The sequence below is a fragment of the Carassius gibelio genome, chromosome B5, assembly GCF_023724105.1.
Source record: "Carassius gibelio isolate Cgi1373 ecotype wild population from Czech Republic chromosome B5, carGib1.2-hapl.c, whole genome shotgun sequence".
NCBI classification, from domain to species: domain Eukaryota; kingdom Metazoa; phylum Chordata; class Actinopteri; order Cypriniformes; family Cyprinidae; genus Carassius; species Carassius gibelio.
In genome coordinates, this window is record NC_068400.1 from 12,774,094 (window position 1) to 12,800,229 (window position 26,136).

Here is a 26,136-nt window from a genome sequence, read left to right on the forward strand (position 1 = left end):
AAAACATATTAAACTGACTTGATACAAACTGCACACAAAAGTCTAAATCATATTATTAAATTTAATACATTTTAGTATATTAACACTGTGTACGTAATACTTTTTAGTGAAAAAAAAAACAGTACTGTGTATATTTATTATGTATATATATATAAATACACACATGCATGTATATATTTCAGAAAATTTTTATTTTTATATATTAAATATATTTATAATATAAATTATATGAATATAAAGATAGACATGTAAATACATTAACTGATTTCAAAATGCGATTAATCGTTTGACAGTACACACACACACACACACACACACACACACCTTTCATGGAATGTTTAATATAACTAATATATAAAGTTTGGACCCACTTTATATTAAGTGGCCTTAACTACTATGCACTTACATTTTAATTAATAATTTAGTACAATGTTTTTACATTGTACTTAATTTTTTTTTTAAAAACGACGTAATTACATCTTTATTTAATTTCTGTAATTACATTTATAATTACACTGTTGACCCATACTTTACACCTTAACCCACCCTTAAACTATACCTCCAACCCTCTCCCTAACCTTACCCAAATGCCAGTCTCCCTTTTTTGCAGAATGCGATATATCCTCTCAACCAATCACAGCGCACAATTCCACACACTCTAGACAGTAATGGTAGTGCTTTGAATACACCCAGCATCCTAGTTTTCCTCGTCTACTTTGTACTTTGTAATCAACAAACAAGGGCTGCACGATAAATCACATGTGATTGTCATGCACATCTCGTCATAAAGCCTTTTCTGTGATTAATAGTACCGGTAATTCGATAATGAACACGATATTGCGTAGCTTGTCAGTGTTAGTGTTTTTATTAATGCAATTTATGATAAAGTAAATTTTATAATAAAGTTTTGAAAATCAAAATCTGGATTTGAATTTTTTTATATTATTAAAACCTAAAATACTATGTGAAAGTTTAAAAAGAGAAAATAGTGGTTTTCATCTTGGCACTTTCTTGGTAAAGAAAACACATTTTTGCTCAAATTTAAAATGGATTTATAGCGTTTTGGGACCCAAAACTATACTCTTCATATCTTTCATTACAGGCTTCAAATGCCGCCAGCACTGGCAGCCCGCTGAGTCTGGAAACATAGCCGTTGTCTGAGCCGTTGTCTAGGCTTAAACTGTTTATGCTTTTATTAGTTTCAGTGCTATTTAGGTGATCACTGTTTTCAAAAGCATGCGTGTGTTGTTCAGACAGCTGAAGGTCTATTTTTGCTGCAGATTTTTTTCACCTCCACATTTGGACAATCAACACTTCTCTTTATGACACGCCACATAATGGCAGCGACAGCACACTCACCTCTCCTAATGCATCAATACACACACTCACACGAACCGAAAGCTGACAAACGCTCCTTTAACAGACTAACGCATCCCTCCTGTCAGCTGTGAAAACAGGAGCAAACATTTGGAAGATGAGTTTGTAGCGTGGGCCGGCTAACAGATGGAATGGATTGGCGGGTGTTAGTCAGGGTGTCACTGCCATTATGGCTTTAGTGGGGAATGCATGTTTGCTGATTTAATGCATCAGATTTGCATTTGATCATCACAAACAGTCATAAAATAAATGAAAATGTCATTCAGTACAAATCCCTAAGCTGCCTTCCTAGAGAGCATTGTAAAGTAAAGTAAAATGGCATTTACACACTGCTTTATTTCTGTATTGAGATGCATTTCCAATAAAAAGTTGGGTGGGGCTTGATTTAGCCCGAAGGGAATGATTGCATTGTGAACGGTACATTACTTATAGAGGAATTACTGCAATATTTATAGGAGTTTATACAATTACAATTTTACAATTACAAACATACTTTTTCTTTGTAATGACCTGAAACATTGAAATGTTTATACATTGCTCCTGACATGAAGACAGCATTACATTTAGTACTGATTTTCATAAATTTTTGAGTTCACTTGTGAAAAAAAACATTTGTCTCTGTACATAATACTCAGAAATACTACTGTTATTTTTGTCTTGTTTTCCAGTACTGTAAAAATGCTGCTGCAGTTAGTTCTAACAACTTAAAATTTGTCGAGACAACTTAAATATCCAACTTAACTGAAGTCAAGCACAAACACCTACCTTTTTAATCTGAATCAATGGATTATTAATTATTCTATTGTTGAATTTTAAGTCATGATAGGTAATCGTAGCAATCATTTTTACAGTTAGTAAAAATCTAAAATTACACAAAATTCTTATATAAACTGAGAAAAGTTAGTTATTAAGTCTATCAAAACTAAATGAACATTTGTTTTGCTTAAGAACAGTATCTGCCAAAACAAATCTTGTTTTCCACTTGAATTATGCTTGTCTACCCACATCTGTAGATATTTAGGGCTCAAGCCCAAAGGGCGAGAGGCCTATTGTTTTCCTTAGGATTATTTTTTATTATTATTATTATTATTATTATTATTATTATTATTATTATTATTATTTTTTTCCAACGTCTCGGGGGCTTTTGGGGCCCTTAACGTGCTTAAAAAGTCTTGAAAATTGGCACACAGATTGGAACCTGCGGCCATTAGGGCCGGGCAGAGACTGATACACGGGCGTGGCACAGGGGCTCTACAGCGCCCCCTGGAATATGGAGGGCCATATATCATACATTCTTGCTCGTAGACGTATGAAACTCGGTACACATATAAATCTCATCAATCCAAACAACTTTTGTATTGCATATCATAGGCTCCGCCCAACAGGAAGTTGGCTATTTAGGGTTTAGTATTCAAATTTTTCGTCAAAGTTGTGGGGGCTTTTGGGGTCCTTAACATACTCAAAAACTCTTGAAAATTTGCGCACACTTTGGAATCTGTGGCCTTTAGGAGCCTGCAGAGGCTGGGACCCGGGCGTGGCACAGGGGCTCTATGGCGCCCCCTGGAACACAGTCATAAATGTTGATGTATAGCTCACACATACATGCACATATTCATATGAAACTCAGTACACATATAGATCTCATCGTGCCGAACAACTTTCGTATTGCATGTCATAGGCTCCACCCAACAGGAAGTCAGCTATTTAGAGTTATGTAAAAAGCGCATGCTCTGGAATTTGAAATACTTGTCATAGGTTTTTTTCTCGATTGCCGCCAAACTCGGTCAACATGATCTCAAGACACTGGGGATGAAAAATTGCCAGGGGATTTTTGATATCTCGAACGGTTTGCTCGTGGCGAGGCGTTGAAATTATGGCGAGAAATTAGAAACAGGAAGTGTCTAATACCATCCACATACATTTCCTGATTTTAATCAAACTTCATCAGATTATTCGTTGTATGATGTCGATCGCATATATGTGACTATTAGGAGTCAAAGTTATGGCGCCACCAACTGGCAGAAGGAAGTGTGTCATTTTCAAAATGATTTGAATTCAGCATCTTATTATTACTCGATTTGCTTCAAACTTCATCAGAATAATGTTAAAACACAGCTGATATAAATCTGCAAGGGGGATATTGATATCTAAAAAATTGTTGGCGTGGCAACATGTCAAACTGGAATACTTCTCAGGTGATTTTGAGGCAAATAACATACTTAGAATTTCACAAAACTCTGAACACACATCAGTATTTCTGATAGGAACTTAAATTGTGAATGGATTTTGGATAGCTTGAATGGTTTTGCCGTGGTGATTTTTTTAAATGACCTTACAAAGGGAATCATTATTGTATTTTTAAATTGCAGCTTCCAAACACGTCAAAGAATTTTTTCATACAGATGAAAAAGTCATTCTGAGGAAATATGCATAGTTTCACGACTTTACAACACTGTATGGATAACAGAAAATTAAAAAACTGTCAGACATCTCATCTCACTTCTGTCCCTCTGTTTGAGTATATGTGCTTCAGACTTCCATTGTCTGAGAGAAATAGCGCCCCTACAGGTTCAATTCCCGGACTTTTACTTTCACTTTTAAATCGGTTAAAAATACAAACAAATACTTAGATTTAATTCACACTGACAAGCTAAACCAACATATCTGATTATTACCGGTTCAGGGCTCATGGATAAATTATTTCTGGCCAGAGATACGTGAGAAATAGGAGAGATGAATCACCGCTGTGATCACGAGCGTCTGGAGTAAAGAGCTCAGAGAAAACGAATTTATTCCTGTTTTAAAGCTTTTAAAAATAAATTATTACAGCGATATCACACAATCAACCAATTAGAACACACCAAGAGCTAAATTAAGATGTTTTTGAACTGTTTGTGTGAAAATGAAATATTTGCAGCTGCCTATCTGAAATCACCGCCTCCGATCAGCGCGTACAGTGTCCAGCTCAAAACAAACGAATTTATTCTTGTTTAAGAGCTTTTTTAAATAAAATATTACCACAAATGCACACAATAAACCCATTGTAACACAACAAGAGCTAAATGCAGGTGTTTGTGACCTGTTTAAGTGTGCAAGACTATTTGAAAGCGCGACTGGCAGAATAACATATATCTCTCGAGCTGCAGGATTCTGGCTTTCGTCGTACGAACGAACACATAACGGACAAGATTATTTCAAAACACATAATAGCTTGGCGACTATAAACGAAAACAGCCACGTGAACATAAACTGGATCTACTGGATTTGAATATTAAAGTGACCACATTTACCACTTGCTTCTGTCTTCAATTTTAATCTATATAAAAAAGGAAACTCATTCGACTTGGCTGCTTTTTTAATGTGTGCGTATTTATTTATTTATCTTTTTATACATTTTGTATAATTTCATAGTTTGTGTATTACAATTATAAAAACAAAAATAAAATTAGCCACTCACATAGAAATAGCTTAGGCCTTAACCTTTTTCTGACAGTTTTAGGGATTTTTAAAAATCCTAAAAAAACCTTATTTGTGCTGCAAATAATAATTTCAAACTCATTTGATACTGACCTATGACATCCTGTGACATTATATTTATTTTAATTTACATAATCTCATGGATGTAACAGTAAATCTGTTCAGCTCACAGATCAATACTAAGCTGTAATACAAGCAGAACTTTCACAAATGCTTATGAGTCATTTAAGGATTTGATAACACTGTAAAATAATGTCTAATTTGTTAACATTAGCAAATTCATTGATAACACTTTATAATAACTGCACTCATTATTAAATAGTCAGTTCATGCTTTATAAAGCCTTGTCCCAATATTAATAGTCAGTAGTAAGCAGTTTATAAATACAGCTATAAATAGCTTGTCCTTGGTTTATAAGCACATTTATTAAAAATGAGAGTAAGTTATCTTCCTATGAAAAATAAAAGATAAAAATAAACAAACAACAACACAGATTGATACAGAACTCAGAAATTTTATTGTGGATTTATGATAAAGCCTGCAAATGAATTCATACTCCTACTCATACTACTCCATACTCCTTTTTCAACATGATGCCAATATACTGAGATGTTAAATTGTGAATGGGTTTAGGATAGCTTAAATGGTGTTGCCATAGAGATTTATTAAAGTAACATAAAAAAATACAATAGTTATTTTACTATATCTTTACAATTTTTCATTCTAAATCTTCATAATTTTTTATATAAGTAGAAGTCCTCATTTGAAGGAAGCACAGTAAGTTTCATAGCTTTATCACTTTCAAGAGCCAGCATAAAATTTAAACTATCATAACTTATAAATCAAGCTTGCAATTCTTAGTACCTATAATGGCCACCAGAGGGAGCTATAGGATTACTTTTAAATAATTATTGTAGAAACGAGTATGATTTAAATCATTTATAGAAATCTTTCAAAAAAAAAATGAATTGTATATATTTTACTGATAAAATGACCCTCACTTAATTAGAATAACAAGCTGAAGTATTTTGAACTGTATATTAAGAATAATTCTTTATAGGCTTTATGGACAGATACGTTTTGAGTGACTCTTGAAGGTTCAGCACCACATCCTCTTTTACCACTGTTTAAAGAATTAATCTTACAGAACAGGTGCGAATGAATTTTGGATAGCTTGAATGGTTTTGCCGTGATGTTTTTTGAAATAATAGTAAAAAAGGAACCAGTAAATGTCTTTTTATTTTTTTAAAGTGCAGCTTCTAAACACTTTAAAAAAAAAAAAATGTACACATAGAAGACCAGTCATTCTGAGGCATATTTCCTCAGAATGACTGGTCTCATGACCATAGTTTCATGACTATACAACACTATATGGATGATAGAAAATTAAAAAAAAACTATCATACATCTGATGTCACTCAGTCCCACTGTCACTGTGGGTAATGTGTGTGTGTGTGTGTGTTAAGTGAATTAGGTGTGAAACTATCAGGGTGCATTTAGTCTCCAGCGCCAACATTTTACAGAACTGCCACTTTCCTGGAGTCTCCAGAATTACTCGGTGTCGGACTCTGAGAGACTTAAGATTCCAAAAAATGATTTAATTAGAATACCATGAAGTATTGTGAAATACTATATATAAAGACTTTATATATAGGCTTTATGAACAGATTAGAGTGACTCGTGAAGGACCAGCACCACCTCCTCTTGTTCGATGGTTTGAGGAATATATCTTCCAGAATCCAGGATTAAGATTTAGGAGCTCATTTTTATTCCACCTCCTTTCCTGAAAAGTCTGTCTTGCAGAATTGACTAAAAATTAATCTTCACATTAATTACTAATTATTTTGCAATTCTTTTTGTCAGTTCTTCTTGACCTGCTTTTTTCTTCTTCTTTTCTGACCTCATGACCCAGTCAGTATTTTTTGTACAATGGTCAAGTCTTAACTTATCCATTTCTGTATTGCATTTGTGTTTGATATTTCTCATGGGTATTTCATAATTTTCGACCTTACAGTTTGAGTTAAAAGTCTATTTTAGCGCATTTCATCTGTAAAAGAAAACATGCCTAATAATTCTGCACACATGAATATAAGGAGTTTTTCTCTTCCAGCTTTCCTGGACTATTGTATAGCACTCATAAATGATTAAATAAAAAATAATGGTAGTTATTAAGATTTATATGGTTTGGAATTGGTAAAATGTACTTGGAAAAAAATCACAATAAAACAATGTTTTCATGTTTAAGTTTGGAATATTAACTGACATGAATGAATGCTATATAAATATTGTTCATGTTAACATAATGTTTATAAATGAAATCTTATTGTACAGTGTTACTAATATATATATTGTTCTGTATATGTGATTTAAAAGTCTAGATGATTCGGATTAACCCTTTAACTGCCGTATCCTTTAAAACCTCACTGCCAGAGGGATATTGTGAATGCATGTGCCCGCTGGGCACAGTTTACCTGATGCCACCGGGGTGGCGATGGCACTGGTGGCTTGAGCCCGCCATCGCTGCTTGCAGCTATATTTATTATTATTATTCTTCTTCTCTAAGATGAATCGCATTTTTGAGGGCCTAAACATGCTCGAAAAGTCATGAAACTTTGCACACACCTCAGAACTGGCGAAAATTTACGTCTGATATGGGTTTCAGAAGTGGGTGTGGCAAAATGGCTCAACAGCGCCACCTATACACGTTCAACGGTGTGCGCCTCGAGCTACGTTTCATGTACATGTATGAAAATCGGTATACACATGTAACTCTCCAATACCTACAAAAAAGTCTCTTGGAGCAAAATCCGAAACCCAACAGGAAGTCGGTTATTTCTAATATTATGAGCAAATTTTGTGTCATTTTTGTCATTTCCATGCGTTGTATTTTAACGAACTCCTCCTAGAGATTAATTCAGATCAACACCAAATTTGGTATGCCTAATCTAAAGGCCTTTGCGATGTTAAATTGCGAAGCTTTTGAGTTTTCGTTAAAGGGCCTGTGTGTGGCGGCCTGGCGAATTTCGATGATTCGCCATGAAACAGGAAGTTGCTATAACTCAGACATACAATGACCAATCTGCCCCAAACTTCTATGGAAGCATATGGGTAGCATTATTCAATTTGGGATGTAATATGCAAAATGACAATGCAATATGTAAAATGGCAATGCATTTCTGTATTTACATTTACATTTTCCAATACATTTGTGCAACGTTTGGTGCAAAATGAAAATGAAAATTAAATTACATAATTTTAATTTGCCATTTACTACACCAGTTTTAATATGTAAAATGAATATTAATTTTAACGCTTTATAAGTTGCAAAATTAAAATGAAAATGTATTACAGAAATGATTAGATATGTCTAACATGTTAAAGCAAAAACTGTGGCAAAATGATCATTTAAATGCTATTTTTCTTAATTGCATTAACACTCACAGTCAAGACACTTACGATTGCATTTTCATTCGGTGTCCCGCAATGAATGTAGCAAAACTCAATGTGCACATTGAAAATGCATTCCGAGCCGATCACGTGTCCCCGCCCTCGCACCACGTCAATCATTGTGTGAACAAGGCGGGGCTTACAGAAGGTCAGAGACTCAAGTCTCAAGAAGAGGATTCAATCAAGTGAGACAACATGGACAAGACAGTTGGTCCGTGTATGTTTTGATCATTTCGGTTTATGGCTTCAATATTTCATTCGGACTTGTGGGCGGAGCTGAAACGCTGCTTTCATCTGATTGGTCGAATCGGATCGGTTTTCATCTGACAGCCTTCAGCTGAAATGTCTGAAACTACACTCACTGTTAATTAGCATAATATTTTAATCAGATGTAGCTGGGCACATAATTCGTGCTGCTGAGACCTGCAAATTATTTCTAGGTTGTAGTATTGTATGAATATTGTCCCACTAATAAAAACAGTGCAAATAGTTCTGTCCCTTTGGATAACAGTAAAGTGGAAATAAATATAGTTAAATTTATGAAATAAAATTAAATAGGATTTTTTGGGAAGGTAAGTCTGGCCAGTTATACAAGCAACACGAGTCGGACGAGTCTAAAGATATGAGCTGAATTGGGTGAAACATTAAAGTTCTAGTCTGTGTCAATTACTCTCATAATAAATAATAATAATAATGTTAACTGTATTTTTCGGTATAAGTTGCATCAGTCCAAAAACACGTCATGACGAGGAAAAAAACATATATAAGTCGCACTGGACTATATGTCACATTTATTCAAGACCAAGAGAAAACATTACCGTCTACAGCCGCGAGAGGGCGCTCTGAGGTAGGCTACAGGAGCACTGAGCAGCATAGAGCTAATTTTACTATTTTTATTTAGAAATGTAACTATATTCATTTTTACAATTATTTATTAATGTCACACACACACACATACCTAGTGCCTTATGACTTAAAAGATGAGAGTGGTAAATGTTACAGACATGGAACTGTTCAGTCTATTATTGATTTTAATTTCCAATTCACTGTTATCCAAAGGGACAGAACTATTTGCACTGTTTTTATCAGTGGGACAATATTCATACAATACTACAACCTAGAAATAATTTGCAGGTCTCAGCAGCACGAATTATGTGCCCAGCTACATCTGATTAAAATATTATGCTAATTAACAGTGAGTGTAGTTTCAGACATTTCAGCTGAAGGCTGTCAGATGAAAACCGATCCGATTCGACCAATCAGATGAAAGCAGCGTTTCAGCTCCGCCCACAAGTCCGAATGAAATATTGAAGCCATAAACCGAAATGATCAAAACATACACGGACCAACTGTCTTGTCCATGTTGTCTCACTTGATTGAATCCTCTTCTTGAGACTTGAGTCTCTGACCTTCTGTAAGCCCCGCCTTGTTCACACAATGATTGACGTGGCGCGAGGGCGGGGACACGTGATCGGCTCGGAATGCATTTTCAATGTGCACATTGAGTTTTGCTACATTCATTGCGGGACACCGAATGAAAATGCAATCGTAAGTGTCTTGACTGTGAGTGTTAATGCAATTAAGAAAAATAGCATTTAAATGATCATTTTGCCACAGTTTTTGCTTTAACATGTTAGACATATCTAATCATTTCTGTAATACATTTTCATTTTAATTTTGCAACTTATAAAGCGTTAAAATTAATATTCATTTTACATATTAAAACTGGTGTAGTAAATGGCAAATTAAAATTATGTAATTTAATTTTCATTTTCATTTTGCACCAAACGTTGCACAAATGTATTGGAAAATGTAAATGTAAATACAGAAATGCATTGCCATTTTACATATTGCATTGTCATTTTGCATATTACATCCCAAATTGAATAATGCTACCCATATGCTTCCATAAACTTCACATGTTTGATGAGACTCCTGTCCTGAACAGTTTGACATGACCATATTCAGTTATAGTCATAGCGCCACCTATTGGCAACAGGAAGTGACATATTTTACGCTGCGACAAACTACTCCTAGAAATTTTTGACATCAATGTCTTTTTTGTCGTCAGTCTAATCTAAAGGCCTGTAGGATGTTAAATTGAGAAGATCTTGAGTTTTCGTTAAAGGGCGTGTCCATGGCGCCATGTCAAAGTTCGATGTCTCGCCATGGGAGTAGAAGTTGTTGTAACTCAGTCATAAAATATCAGATCTTGCCCAAACTTCAAATGTTTGATAAGAGTACTGACCTGAACACATCTGGAGGCTAATATTCCATTGGGTGTGGCAAAATGGCTCGATAGCGCCACCTATACATTTTCAATGGAGTGCGCCTCGAGCTACATGTCATATACATGTAGGAAAATCGGTAAACATATGTAACACACCAATAGCTACAAAAAAGTCTCTTGGTACGAAACCCGAATCCCAACAGGAAGTCGGTTATTTTTAATTTTCCCTGCAAAATTGGTGTTGTTTTTGTCATTTTCAGGGGTTGTATTTTAACGAACTCCTCCTAGAGATTTATTCAGATCAACACCAAACTTGGTCAGTGTAATCTAAAGCCCTTTGCCATGTTAAATTGCGAAGGAATTGAGGTTTCGTTAAAGGGCGTGTCCATGGCGGCCTGACAAATTTCGATGATTCGCCATGAAAAATGATGGTGCTATAACTCACACATACAATGTCCAATCCGCCCCAAACTTCACATTTTTGATAAGACTCTTCACCTGAACAGATCTACATGCCAATATTCAGTTATAGTCATAGCGCCACCTATTGGCAACTGGAAGTGACATATTTTACACTGTGACAAACTACTCCTAGAAATTTTATGACATCAATGTCTTTTTTGTGGTCAGTCTAATCTAAAGACCTGTGTGATGTTTAGTTGTGAAGATCTTGAGTTTTTGTTCAAAGGCATGTCCATGTCGCCATGACGAAGTTCGATGTCTCGCCATGGGAATAAAAGATGTTATAACTCAGGCATAAAATGTCCGATCTTGCCCAAACTTCACATGTGTGATAAGGGTCCTGGCTTGAACACATCTGAAGGCCAATATTCCATTATAACGATAGCGCCACCTGCTGGCAACAGGAAGATTGGCACACATATGGAATAAACTTTGATATATTGCACTTATATTTATGAGTTTAAATGCATATTTCTCAACGTACACCTTTTTACTAAAGCCACACGATGGCGGTGAGCCCGGGTGCGAGGGCCCGTTCATCGCTGCTTGCAGCTTTAATTAGGGCTCAAGCCCGAAGGGGCGAAGAGCCCTATTGTTCTTCTAAGGATTATTAGGGCTCAAGCCTGGAGGGCGAGAGCCCTATTGTTTTCCTTAGGATTATTTGTTATTATTATTATTATTATTTATTATTATTATTTTTCTTCAAGGTTTCGGGGGCTTTTGGGGCCCTTAACATGCTTAAAAAGTCTTGAAAATTGGCACACACATTGGAACCTGCGGCCATTAGGGCCAGGCAGAGACTGATACACGGGCGTGGCACAGGGGCTCTACAGCGCCCCCTGGAATATGGAGGGCCATATATCATACATACTTGCATGTAGACGTACGAAACTCGGTACACATATAGAACTCATCAATACAAACAACTTTCGTATTGCATATCATAGGCTCTGCCCAACAGGAAGTTGGCTATTTGGGGTTTATTATTAATATTTGTCGTCAAAGTTGTGGGGGCTTTTGGGGTCCTTAACATACTCAAAAACTCTTGAAAATTTGCACACACTTTGCAATCTGTGGCCTTTAGGAGCCTGCAGAGGCTGGGGCCCGGGCGTGGCACAGGGGCTCTACGGCGCCCCCTGGATGACAGTCAGAAATGTTGATGTATAGCTCACACATACTTGCACATATTCATATGAAACTCAGTACACATATAGATCTCATCGTGCCGAACAACTTTCGTATTGCTTGTCATAGGCTCCGCCCAACAGGAAGTCAGCTATTTAGAGTTATGTAAAAAGCGCATGCTCTGGAATTTGAAATACTTGTCATAGGTTTTTTTGCCGATTGCCACCAAACTCGGTCAACGTGATCTCAAGACATTGGGGATGAAAAATTGCCAGGGGATTTTTGATATCTCGAACGGTTTGCTCGTGGCGAGGCACTGAAATTATGGCGAGAAATGAGAAACAGGAAGTGTCTAATACCATCCACATACATTTCCTGATTTTAATCAAACTTCATCAGATTATTCATTGTATGAGGTCGATCGCATATATGTGACTATTAGGAGTCAAAGTTATAGCGCCACCAACTGGCAGCAGGAAGTGTGTCATTTTCAAAATGCTTTGATTTCAGCATCTTATTTTTACTCGATTAGCTTCAAACTTCATCAGAATAATGTTAAAACACAGCCGATATAAATCTGCTGGGGGGATATCGATATCTAAAAATATTGTTGCCGTGGCAACATGTCAAACTGGACTACTTCTCAGGTGATTTTGAGGCATATAACATGCTTAGAATTTCAACAAACTCAGAACACATATCAGTATTTATGATAACTAGACACTGGCAAAAGTTCATAAGAGGGCGTGGAAGAGGCACTCTATAGCGCCACCTTTTGTCAAAAGTGGGGGGGTTAGTTTTAGCTACAGACACCAAACTCGGTACAAAAATTTTTCTTATCAAGACGGACAACTTTCTAATTTACAGTCATCAGCTACGACCAACAGGAAGTCGGCTATTTTGATTTGAATGTGGATTTTTTTTTCATTTAGCTGTGAATTAATGTATACTGCTCAGAGGAGAGTAACACTATACACACCAAACTTTGTCTACATGATGCCAAAACATTGATGAACTTAAATTGCCAATGGATTTTGGATAGCTTGAACGGTTTTGTCGTAGTAATTTTTTTAAATGACAGTAAAAATGGAATTATCAATTTTCCTGCATTTTTAAATTCCAAACACTTCAAAACTTTTTTTCATACAGATGAAAAAGTCATTCTGAGGAAATATGCATAGTTTCATGACTTTACAACACTGTATGGATAACAGAAAATTAAAAAAACTGTCAGACATCTCATCTCACTCTGTCCCTCTGTTTGAGTGTGTGTGCTTAGACTTCCATTGTCTGAGAGAAATAGCGCCCCTACAGGTGCAATTCCCGCAAAAAAAAAGAAAAAAAAAGGGAGGAGACTCTCTTTAATTTTCACTTTTAAATCGGTTAAAATACAAATAAATACTTGGATTTAATTCACACTGACAAGCTAAACCAACATATATGATTATTATCAGGTCAGGGCTCATTAATAATCGATGTGTGGTCAGTGATACGTGAGAAATACGAGAGATGAATCACCGCTCTGAGGATGAGAGTGTGGAATGACGAGCTCAGAAAAAAACGAGTTTATTCTTGTTTTATAGCTTTTAAAATTAAAATATTAAAGCGATATCACACAATTCACCAATTAGAACACACCAAGAGCTAAATTCAGATGTTTTTGAACTGTTTGTGTGAAAATGAATTATTTGCGGCTGCCTATATCTGAAATCACCGCTCCGATCAGCGCGCACAGTGTCACGATGTCAAAACAAGCGAATTTATTCTTGTTTAAGAGCTTTTTAAAATAGAATATTGCCACAAATGCACACAATGCACCCATTATAACACAACTAGAGCTTAATGCAGGTGTTTGTGACCCGTTTAAGTGTGCAAGACTATTTGACACCGCGACTGGCAGAATAACATTGATCTCTCGAGCTGCAGGATTCTGCCTTTCGTCGTAAGAACGAACACTTCACGGACAAGATTATTTCAAAATGCATAATAGCTTGGCGAATATAAACGAAAACAGCCACGTGAACATAAACTGTTGAGAATATTAAGTGACCGCATTTACCTGCTTCGGTCTTTTAATCTATACATATAAAAAGGAAATTCATTTGTCTTGGCTGCTTTTTTTAAATGTGTGTGCCGTATTTATTTATTTAATTTTTTTATACATTTTGTATAATTTCATAGTTTATGTATTATAATTATAAAAACATAAATACATTTAGCCACTTACATAGAAATATCTTAGGCCTTATCCTTTTCTGACAGTTTTAGGGATTTTTAAAAATCCTAAAAAACCTTATATGTGCTGCAAATAATAATTTCAAACTCATTTGATACTGACCTCTGACATCCTGTGACATGATATTATTTGAATTTACATAATCTCATGGATGTAACAGTAAATCTGTTCAGCTCACAGATGAAGAGTAAGCTGCAATGCAAGCAGAACTTTCACAAATGCTTATAGGTCAATAAAATCATTACAAAACACATATAAATCATTTAAGGATTTGATTACACTGTAAAATAATGTCTAATTTGTTAACATTAGTAAATGCATTGGTAACACTTTATAATAACTGCACTCATTAGTAAATAGTCAGTTTATGCTTTATAAAGCCTTGTCTTAACATTAACAGCACATCTATTACAAAAGAAAAGGGTCAGTTATCTTCCTAAGAAAAATTAAAATAAACAAACAACAACACAGATTGATACAGAACTCAGAAATATTTATTTCAATATGCAATAAAGTAAACTGTACACTTGAAATATATATATATATATATATATATATATATATATATATATATATATATATAATTGCATACGTCTATATTTCATTTTTTTATCAAGTGTATATATATATATATATATATATATATATATATATAGTAGGAGACATTTTGGGGATGGTAAAGGTTTTGTCCACTTGGTGGTGCTGTGGTTATGTTTAATTAGAGCACCTAAGCAAGAACTGTGTGTGTTGCAGTGTTGGTAACTGGGAAGCACAGTTTTTGAGCACATGGCATATTAGCCCGTAAGGTGGATTCTAGTTGAATTCGGTCCATAAGGTATGGCTTTGTGTGTACATGTGAATAAGGAGAGGCCACAAGAAGTTTGAGATCATGTTTAATGGAGCTCAAGAAATAAAGAAAGACATTTGTTATGCATCTGCGTCTGTCTTTGTACGTGTTCTACACTTGCTTAATCCTATTATCAACAGCAACGGCATTGGAAAGCTATATATATATATATATATATATATATATATATATATATATATATATGAAATATAAACATGCGCAATTATACAAAAATCACTTTTTAAAAACTACAACAAAAATTGTTTGGACTACAACAAGCATTTTCCGGGATTTGTGAAATCACAAATATTGACGAATGGGATGTGAATTGGTTGAGCTGCACTAGAGAATGCAACGAGTGTGATATATACGTAGTTGACCATGAAGACTGGAAGAGAAAAAAATAACTATAAAGGCACTTTTACTTTACTGATAAAATGAGCCAAAAAAAAGACATTTCACTCAGACTGAAAAAAACCCAAAATTATTAGATCCTCATGAGAAATATTCAAAATTAGATCACTACAGTAATTACAAAGTAAAGACATGACCACTGGACAGCAAAATGCTTACTGGGTCAGAAGGGTCAGAAAGATAAAAAAACAGGTGGAGAAGAACAGAAACACCTAAACTGCAAAAGAATTAAGAATTAAAGTGAAGAATTAGGTGTGACACTATCAGGGAGCATTTAGTCTACAGTGCCACCATTTTCCAGAACTGCAACTTTCCTGGAGTCTCAGAATTACAATGTGTCAGGTTCTGAGAGACGTAAAAGATCCCAAAAAATGACTTAATTAGAATAGCATGATGTATTGTGGAATACTATATATTAAGACTTTATATATTGGCTTTATGAACAGAATATTTTGAGTGATTCTTGAAGGACTAGCATCCCCTCCTCTTGTACGACAATTTGAGGAATATATCTTCCAGATAGTACCGTGACTCCCTATATGCAGAGTATGCAGTCTTCATAGGGCACAAACTTCCAGAGGGGACACCATCCCAGTTGCTAAAAAAAACAAACAAAAAAACCTGCACCATTCTCCCATCTGCGCTCATGATCACTCACACCTCATTTTTGCGGCTGAATGTTCGTAATTGACAGAGAAAAGAAAACTAAAGAAAGTAAAAAAAAAAAAAAAAAAAAACAGGCATAAATTTGGCTTGACATTGGACATTCGAGAGTCTCAAATTTAGGGACTGTCTCTAAAGTTACATGTGATATTGTTATACACTTTTCTAACGTCAGTAGCATTTGAAGAGAATGACTTACAGTCATAAAAACAACTGTAATTGTTCATCTAGGTGACAGCTATAATGCACAATTAAATTGAATGTTTTATGTTTATTAAAACAAACTGTAAGTCATATGTAAATTATGCTACTTTTTCACATGGGCTCAAATGCAAATTTGAAGCTCAATAGCATTTGAGGAGAAAGACTTGCAGTCACAAAACAATTTTAATGTGTTAATTTAGGTGTCAGCTACAATGCACACCTTATAAATTTTTTTATATATATATTAAAATAAAGTGTTACTAAAGTTATATATATTGTTCTGTGTATGTGATTTCAAAGTCTAGATGGGTCGGATTAACCCTTTAACTGCTGTATCCCTTAAAACTTGATTGCCAGAGGGTTACTGTAAATGCTTATGCCCGCTGGGCACAGTTTTCCTGATGCCACCGGGGTGGCGTTGCACTGACGGCTTGAGCCCGCCATCGCTGCTTGCAGCTATATTTGTTCTTGTTTTACGTGTACATTTTTGAAAGTTATAAAAACGTACGTTTTAAGAATAAATGTTTCAATATTTGTACTGGAAAACAAGACAATTCTAAGACAAGTCCAGGTAGGAAAATTATTTTCTTGCAGTGTTTTCACAATCTGAATGTTTTAAGATTGAGTTTGGTTGTCACATCAGTAAATATCAGAACTGTGTACACAACAGGGTCAAGTGTTTAAAGAAGGAGTGTCAATCTTATTTAACTGCGGTGAGTATGTGGCCTCTGTAGGTGGGAACAAAGCTTGTGTGTTTTTGTCTTTACTTTAAAAGGATTTTTTTTTTGCTCCAGCTTCATTCGGACTGAGTTTGATATGGGTTAAGGGTCAACCTAGTACAAATTGTAAGAAGAGTCAGAGGTCAAAGCTTAAAGTTGACCTCCATCACTGCTCGTTATGTTTGGGAGAGGTGTGTTTGTGTGTTTCACAGATTTACTGGTTGATTGGTTATCCAGAAGCCTCAGTAAAAGGGAGCACGGTCCATTTGACCTCTCTTTCTCTTGTTTGCTTGTTTATTAGTTTTAGTTAGCTCTCTTTCTTTTCTTGAAGTGTTTGAGTTGTTCTGATCTGCATAGCCCCTTTTGCATTTTCATAGTAGTGCCATTAACTGTGGTAACCATGATACTGTACAACAATGTTGTTTTAATATATTTTGTTATCATGTGATTTTTGCTAAATAATTTCAGCAAATGTGTTTTTTTTATGTAATTAATTATTTTTATTTTATTTTTTTGCAATGAATTGCATTGCACTGTCAATCAAACATGCATGAACAGTGGCTGTTTAAAATAAAATATCATACTATCTTATACTCACACTATTTTTGTAGTATGCACAGTATGCGGTAGTGTTATTTTAGTAACTGTTTATTTAATCAGTGACAATACAAATACAGAAACAATCTATGTAAAATGTCAATAGTATTTTCATATTTTTACTGATATATGTTTTGAATTAGGTTAATTTTTTTTTATTTATTATTATTATTATTATTACTATATTTGGCTTGTTATTTTAATAAATGTTACATTGGCAACTAGATCTTTTCTTTTCAGTTAATTTAATTTAGTTAAATATAAAAACCCTGGTATGTAAACTATCTGTATACTTGGAAAACTTGAATGACATTTGCAGGGATGTGCAGTATAAAAGAAACTGGAATACTTTATCCCACAATGCAAAGTACTTAACTTGACCTGTCGTCTATAACAGGATTTTTTTACATCTTTTGTTTCAACTAATTTTTAAGACATTTTAAGCCATTTAAGCAAAAAGTTATAAAAATAAATTAAAATTCTTGCATTGTATTGCATTCAGCTGGTGTGTTTGGTAAAAAGAGGGCAAAAGGGGGGTGAGGTGACAATATGGAGGCGTGGTCTCAAAGTGGGGGTGGGGTTTGGCCCCACTACACTGAGGCTACTGTGTGTAAGACTGTGAATAATCCCCTCCCCTCTCCCGCTCTCTCTCTCTCTCTCTGTCTCTGTCTCTGTCTCTCTCTCACTAGGGCAGTCGGTGTGAAGCTGTGATTGAGGTTGCTGTGGGGTGTGCAGTTTCTCACATTCTGTAGAGGACACACATACACACACACACTCACTCAAGAGTGTGTGCTAAGCAGACAGCTGAGGGATTCACTCGCTCGCTGGAGTTGCGCACACAGAAGATGGATCTCTTGAGGACTAGCTTGTTTTGGGTCTGTGTGCTGGTCATTGGGCTTCTGGGACTCGTGGAGGAGAACTTGGGTGAGTGTCAACCTTCAGATGATTTCCTGAATGTAGTTCTGTGTGTGTTTAATGCAGGATCTGTAATACAGCTGGTCTCTCTACGGATCGCCGCACACATTCACATTCTGTTGTATAGCTCAGGATACTTTAATTGACTTCTCAGTTATGTTTCACTTTATCAGTGGCTGACATACAGTCAGTATAGAGCTATAAAATAAACAGAATAGCATTTGCTTTTGTGTGCATTTGATGAGAAATACTTGAGTTCATATTGATATCTCTGTTGTCTGTTGATGGCAGACTGTTGTGTCTTGGTAGGATTGAGCACATTATTAAAATCTCTTTTGAGACTTTATTGAAAACAGATGAAATTACTGGTGTCATTTACTTAAATGAAAGTCTCTGTTTGCTCTCCATTTAGTCTTATTAGTATCTTGAGGCAAGCAAATATACTAGATTGGGGAGAAGAACAGAAGTTAAAGTTTACATATTAGTCATTCATTGGCATCTATGAGGGTTACCGCTCCATCTAGGAGAAACAAGTATGATTAAAGAGATCTTATATGCCATTTTTCTCTTTACTAACTTCACTTTTCTTAAATTTTGCTCAATGTCTCAAAGTTTCAAACCTAACAAATTACTTTTCATGAAATGTTTTTGCTTGAAGAGATTGAGATATATTTATTTAGTGATAGATGTGAATAAAACTATATTATGAATAATAATAATTTAATATAAGAAATAATAATAATAGTCTAAAATATAATGTAATATGAATATTCAGTAATATTTTAAAATATATATTTGTATTATAATATAATGAACTTAAATCGTAAAGTAAAATATAAATTATTTACAGTAATATATCGTACTAAATTAGATTTTCTAATTTTATTTTAATTTGTTGATCAATTATAAATATTATTAGTTAAAATTGTATAAAATATAATTTAATTTAATATAAAAACATTATAGTTGACTGATATTTATCTGAAGCGGTGTCATTTAATTCCAACTTGTTGATCTGTATTTTTCTGTTGGTATGTACAGTATATGTGGTGTGTTTGGTGGTAGTGATCAGCCAGGTGTTGCTGTGTGTGTTTCTTGTTTGGTAGTGTGCTATCAGCCTTGTTTTACACACAGCTGGAGGTCCAGCTTTGAAATCACTTAGTGTTTAATCTGTACAGCAGACTTTATTTCTCAAACACATGTTTGACTTTGTGTTTTCTTGCCAGACTTAGTTATTTTGTTATTTTAAAAATCAATGACTTTGCCTTCTGGAAATGGGTTTAATTGCATAGTGAAGTAATGTAATTTTATATTTGCTGATATATATGTTGTTTAGCTGTTTTTGTAGTATAAAACTAATTTGGTGTACCAATGGCCACATGTACAGAAGCATCAATAAGTATTTGGACACTGTCTGAAAGTCACTGCATTCCGACATAACTAGCATAAGACTTTGCTCAATTTCTTCTAGTTTTTACTGGATATATATATGAAGTTAATTCTCCTTAAGTTCACACATTTTTCCTATTCATTTTAGTGTATCTTCTGTTTAACCATTTCAAACTTAACAAATTCTTTTACAATAGTGTTTGCTTAAAGCGTGTTTGTGATGTTTATTAAATTATATATTTAATTATATTATTTAATAAATGATTCAGTAATAAATAAAGGCACAATATGCACACAAAGAACAAGGGCGTAGTTTGATGATGCTGTCACAGACTGTGGAATCATGGGAGTTGTGGTCTTCATCCCAACAGCCGATGCAATCTGACGGCACTTAGGCAGAAATCATGTTCATGGGTGGGCTAATGTATGAAAGATTTATTAGCATCGTAGTATGAAGCAGGGTAAGGCTGAAAACCTTTGAAGCGAAAAGAGGCTGCTGAACAAGTGTGACACAGCTTTTATTATTCCTCAGTCAACTGCTTTCGCTCCTTCAGGTCGTGCGTATGTAGGGTAAAGCAGAGCTGTTTTATCATAATAGATACGTTTGAAAGTTCTGTTATAATGCTACTCTGTGCAGTCGTCATCTGTTTAATAAAATGTCTAACATATTAAAGTGTCTTTGGTGTTTCCATGTTTTCTACAAAACAAAACCGGAAGTCATGGCGGCAATGCAATGACCAGGGACGAGTTACTATCTAAAATTTGGGATAATCTAAGTACACAAGTCAGCAAAATATATAACACTGTTCTAGTGATTTTTGAATATTTTAATTAATATTTTTTTTATACATATTGTGCCTTTAAATAATAAAATGTAATAAATATAATATATAAATATATTTATTAATTCAGAAAAAATATGAAATATTGATAATGCAATCAATACAAAATGTAGTATTTAATAAAATATAATATCTTTTAAAAAAAATTATAATAAATTATAATACATTTTATGTTGTAATGTAAGTAAAATGATCATTTATTAAATATATATAATTTATTAAATCTAAGATTAAAAAAAAGATGTTCCTATCCTTTTTGTGTTGGCTAGTGTGTACTCTCATATTCACTTCATGCTTTCCCTTGCCTCCTGAGCGATAAAGAGAGAGTGAATGTTCCATCATCAGCCATTTCCATCATTTCCCATCCCATAATAACCTTCAGACATGGTCCAGACCTGTCTCCCGACACCCAGGCGCACAATGAACTCATCCGCTGTCTAGCGAGCAAAGCGGAGACTGCAGTGTCTCTGTTAGAGTTTATTTAGAGTCCACAGCATCTCAGCCTCTCCATCACTTTCACTGCCGCCACGCCAGTTCATGCATGTCTGAGTATCAGCATATATGTTTGTGTGGGATTGGATGCGGGTCTGCCACTTGTTGAGTATATAAACCAGTAGGGCTGCACAAATGAAACCCAAATTGCAATAAACCTGTGATTTGATTAAATGAATGCATGTGTTGCATGTTTCAGATTGAAGTACGACACTGTGTTCTTTTACACATGAGCAGCTGGTGTTTTCAGTGTTTCAGAGTGGATCGGTTCATAGTAAATGCTGCTTCACACATTCTGTGAGTTTGGGTAAACATAAAACCATGTCTGCATTTGTGACCGGAGAAATCACAAACAACAAGCTCTGCTCTACACGGCTCAGAACTCTTGTTTGAATCAATGGCAAATCTGTTACATATATAAAAAAAAGATTCCAAAAAAGTTGGGACAAAATTGTGAATAAAAACAGAATGCAATGATGTGGAAGTTTCAAATTTCAATATTTTTTTCAGAATACAACATAGATGACTTTTCAAATGTTTAAACTGAGAAAATTTTACATTTTAAGGGAAAAATAAGTTGATTTTAAATTTCACAGAATCAACACATCTCAAAAAAGTTGGGACAAGGCCATGTTTACCACTGTGTGTCATCCCCTCTTCTTTTTATAACAGTCTGCAAACGTCTGGGGACTGAGGAGACAAGTTGCTCGAGTTTAGGAATAGGAATGTTGTCCCATTCTGGTCTAATACAGGCTTCTAGTTGCTTAACTGTCTTAATTCTTCTTTGTCGCATCTTCCTCTTTATGATGCACCAAATGTTTTCTATGGGTGAAAGATCTGGACTGCAGGCTGGCCATTTCAGTACCTGGATCCTTCTTCTACACAGTCATGATGTTGTAATTGATGGGACGACATCTGGATGGAGCATATGTTGTTCTAGAACTTGGATATACCTTTCAGCATTGATGGTGCCTTTCCAGATGTGTAAGCTGCCCATGCCACACACACTCATGTAACCCCATACCATCAGAGATGCAGGCTTCTGAACTGAGCGCTGATAACAACTTGGTTTGTCCTTGTCCTCTTTAGTCTGGATGACATGGCGTCCCAGTTTTCCAAAAAGAACTTCAAATTTTGATTCGTCTGACCACAGAACAGTTTTCCACTTTGCTACAGTCCATTTTAAATGAGCCTTGGCCCAGAGAAAATGCCTGTGCTTCTGGATCATGTTTAGATATGGCTTCTTTTTTGACCTATAGAGTTTTAGCCAGCAACGGTGAATGGCATGGTGGATTGTGTTCACTGACAATGTTTTCTGGAAGTATTCATGAGTCCATGTTGAGATTTCCATTACAGTAGGATTCCTGTATGTGATGCAGTGCCGTCTAAGGGCCCGAAGATCATGGGCATCCAGTATGGTCTTCCAGCTTTAATCCTTACGCACACACTTTGCAATTTTTCACTGAGAAACTCCTTTCTTATATTGCTTCATATTGCTGTTTTTCGCAACAGCATTGGGGGAATTGGTGATCCTCTGCCCATCTTGACTTCTGAGAGACACTGCCACTCTGAGAGGCTCTTTTTATACCCAATCATGTTGCCAATTGACGTAATAAGTTGCAAATTGGTCCTCCAGCTGTTCCTTTATGTACATTTAACTTTTCCGGCCTCTTATTGATACCTGTCCCAAGTTTTTTGGAATGTGTAGCTTTCATGAAATCCAAAATGAGCCCCTTTCAACATTTGATATGCTATCTATATTCTATTGTAAATAAAATATAAGTTTATGAGATTAGTAAATTATTCCATTCCTTTTTTACTCACAATTTGTACAGTGTCCCAACTTTTTTGGAATCGGCTTTGTACTTACAGACTGTGAGTCAGAACAGCTGGCACTGTAGTCTTCTCTCCCAGGATCAGGAAACAGTCCTCCATAAAATGTGCTGCACAAATCTGAATATTTGGGTTGAGCTGTTCCGGAACAGTGTTGTAAATACAACTTAACCACTGATTTCTAGTTGTGTCCTCTTTTGGAAGACCAAGCAAAGTATTTTTGCTTTCACAACGAAACCGCGTCTCCACACGCGTCTGAGACCGAGGGCAACAGCGAGAATAAAAGTCACGTCTTCTTTCTTTGCGTGAACATTTGGCCAGCATTATGCAAATCTGCCCACATCATGATGTAGACGTGGGGGTGTGTTAGAACGAGACATTTTAGGAGGGTGTGGATAAGTCTTAACTTATATAAAGAATATCTCTTTGGGTTTAAGTCTTTAGTCTTTGCAACTTTATGGATCTCATCTATTCACGAACTGCTTGTAACACTCCAAAGAGAAAGGAAAACTTGAATATGACCCCTTTAATATTAATATAGTCATATTGATATAAAAACACAGCATTTTGGCAAACAAATTTTATGTTCGTTTTTTTTTTTGTATTTATTTATTGCAATTTATCCAAATCTTGCATGCCTATAAATGAAGATTTTATTTGTTTTTGCATGGTTTCTAGTTTTTGAGGTTTGTTGGTGGTACTCTTTTGCTCCCCCAGCTAGATAAATACTTAACAGTATAAACCATTTTGGCTCAACATTGGTTTATTTATGATTTCTGATCAGCCACAGAAAGTTAATTTATTGAAAAAATAACAGAGACCAAAATGTTTCCGTCTTGCAGTTGTGTGGTGGTCTTCTCAATCACACCTCACTGACAGCGCAGTCTGAAACACTCACTTCCTGTGTGGCTTGGACAGAGGGCACGTCTCACATCCCAGAGGAAAAACTGCCTTTCATCAGCATTCTCATCACCTTCTCACCTCTTTTCCTGGGAGGTTTATTCTCTGATGGCACTGATTAATAATGGTTGGACTCCTTACAGGTTCGTTTTTTACTGTCAGTGGCCACCTGTTGGATAAATGGAGTGATTTAGATTTAGTTTTATAGCGTATTGTCTCTTAAACGATAATGTTCTGCTTTAAGTTGCTCCGGGAGACTATATCACGGCCATCCAGCTGCACTCGTCTCGATGGCTGGAGTCCAGAAAATTGTGACAGACAGCTGGCAGATGTAGCTCCAAGCTGGATTTTTGGAGTGTGGGAAAGACAGAGGTGTTGAAGAGAGGAATAAAAGAGACCATACAAGTATGTAATTTTGTTAGTCACATATTTTTGGGCCACAGTGGATTGACTCATCCTGCCATTGTTTTATCCAAAGTACGCAAGCGTAGATGCGAATACTTAATGTTGTGTGTTTATATCACTGATTTCATGCTTTGTAATTGACTCTTTGCTAAGCTCCACCCCCTATAGTTACTGCAGACAAGCTTTATGGGATGTGAAGTGGACAACATTTATTGGATATTATTCTTACATGGGCCGGAATGAATTGTGAATTTGTGAAATGAATTGTGAATGAAACAATGAAGACAGTGACGACTTCTGTGATGGTTTTCCCATCTTTCTTTGATTAACAGTGTGGTGTTCAGAGAGGTTTGAGTGTTTTCAGTCACTTAAATGAATTCATGTCATGAGCACAGAACAAGGCTTGAATGATCCTCCGATCCCTGTTTGATAACTCACTTTATGGATTTTGAATTCTGCACAGGTGTGGGTGTGAGAGAGAGAGTCAGTCTGGAGCCTGAACTTTCTTGATTTATTAATGGCTTTTTAATGATAGAGACCAGCGGTACTGCAAACAGTAACACTCAGAAACAGCACTCTGTGTGTAGTCAGTTTGGAGCCTGGAGCCCGTGCTGTAGTGTATTATTAATGGAGGTTAATGATGAGTAGCAACACTCGTGTTCACATTCAAATCTCTGGGCGTTTCTTGTCTTATTGTTCATTTTTGTACTCTTAAATGTTTAATCATTTGAATCTGTTCATTTTAAATATCAGCTCCAGCAAAGTCTTATCTGGCAATCAAAAACGACTGTAATTGATCTATGCTGACCAGTGGTGAGAAAAGTAACAGGTAGACCTAGGGTGACCATATGCACCGTTCATACGGGACACGTCCCAGCCAGAATTTTAATAATGCCTTAAACATCCAGAGCAGCTTGACCAATAACATGCAGGTATTGTACATAGTCGACCAATCGTGGGGCTGGGTGTGAGAAGGTGAGATCTAGAGGGAACGATCAAAGCTATGCAGATATGCGCACGTGTTTGTTCGTTCGATTGACTTGAAGCGAAGCTGCGCACAAATCCAAAAAAAAAACCCAAAGTGCGCTACAATCCTTCAAGTCAAACAAACGAACATACACGTAAAATCGATTCAAAAGCATAAGGAGCCATCTGCTCTGCTCTCATGAATGTATCATAACGATCAACCTGCGCAGTACAAATAGCCAAAACCTGGATATTTTAGGCAATATTAAAATCCTGGCTGGGACGTGTCCCGTATGAACGCGCATATGGTCACCCTAGGTAGACCTGGGCGAAAAATCGATTGAATTAATTAATTCAAATTTTTTTGTTACAGGCGATTTAAAAACTAAGTAAATCGAGTTTTGTGTAATGGCGCATTTTTGGCTCCCTGGAGTTTCGTAGCATTAGTTTCACATGGCAGTATGGCAGGTAACAACAACAACATTATAGCACACACGAAACAGCAAGCGACAACATGGCTACCGGTGAGAGTTGGAAGTTTGTTCACAAAGAAAGGAATAAAATCATCTCTTGTTTGGAACTGATATGGGTTTGCT

The 26,136-nt window shown here is 35.7% G+C and overlaps 1 protein-coding gene across 2 annotated transcripts in view; it reads left to right on the plus strand.

Moving 5' to 3' along the window:
- bmpr1ba (bone morphogenetic protein receptor, type IBa) overlaps positions 1-26,136 on the plus strand; it is an 80,188-nt gene that overhangs the window by 19,667 nt on the left and 34,385 nt on the right. The window contains exons 4-6 of one of the 2 annotated variants that reach the window (XM_052556466.1): positions 18,488-18,722; positions 24,112-24,312; positions 24,414-24,574. Coding sequence is in view for 1 of the 2 variants with exons in the window: in XM_052556465.1 (XP_052412425.1) it covers positions 18,644-18,722 (79 nt within the window). In the remaining variant the exon portion in view is untranslated. The remainder of the gene's footprint in view (positions 1-18,487; positions 18,723-24,111; positions 24,313-24,413; positions 24,575-26,136) is intronic. The other variant, XM_052556465.1, reaches the window with a different exon arrangement.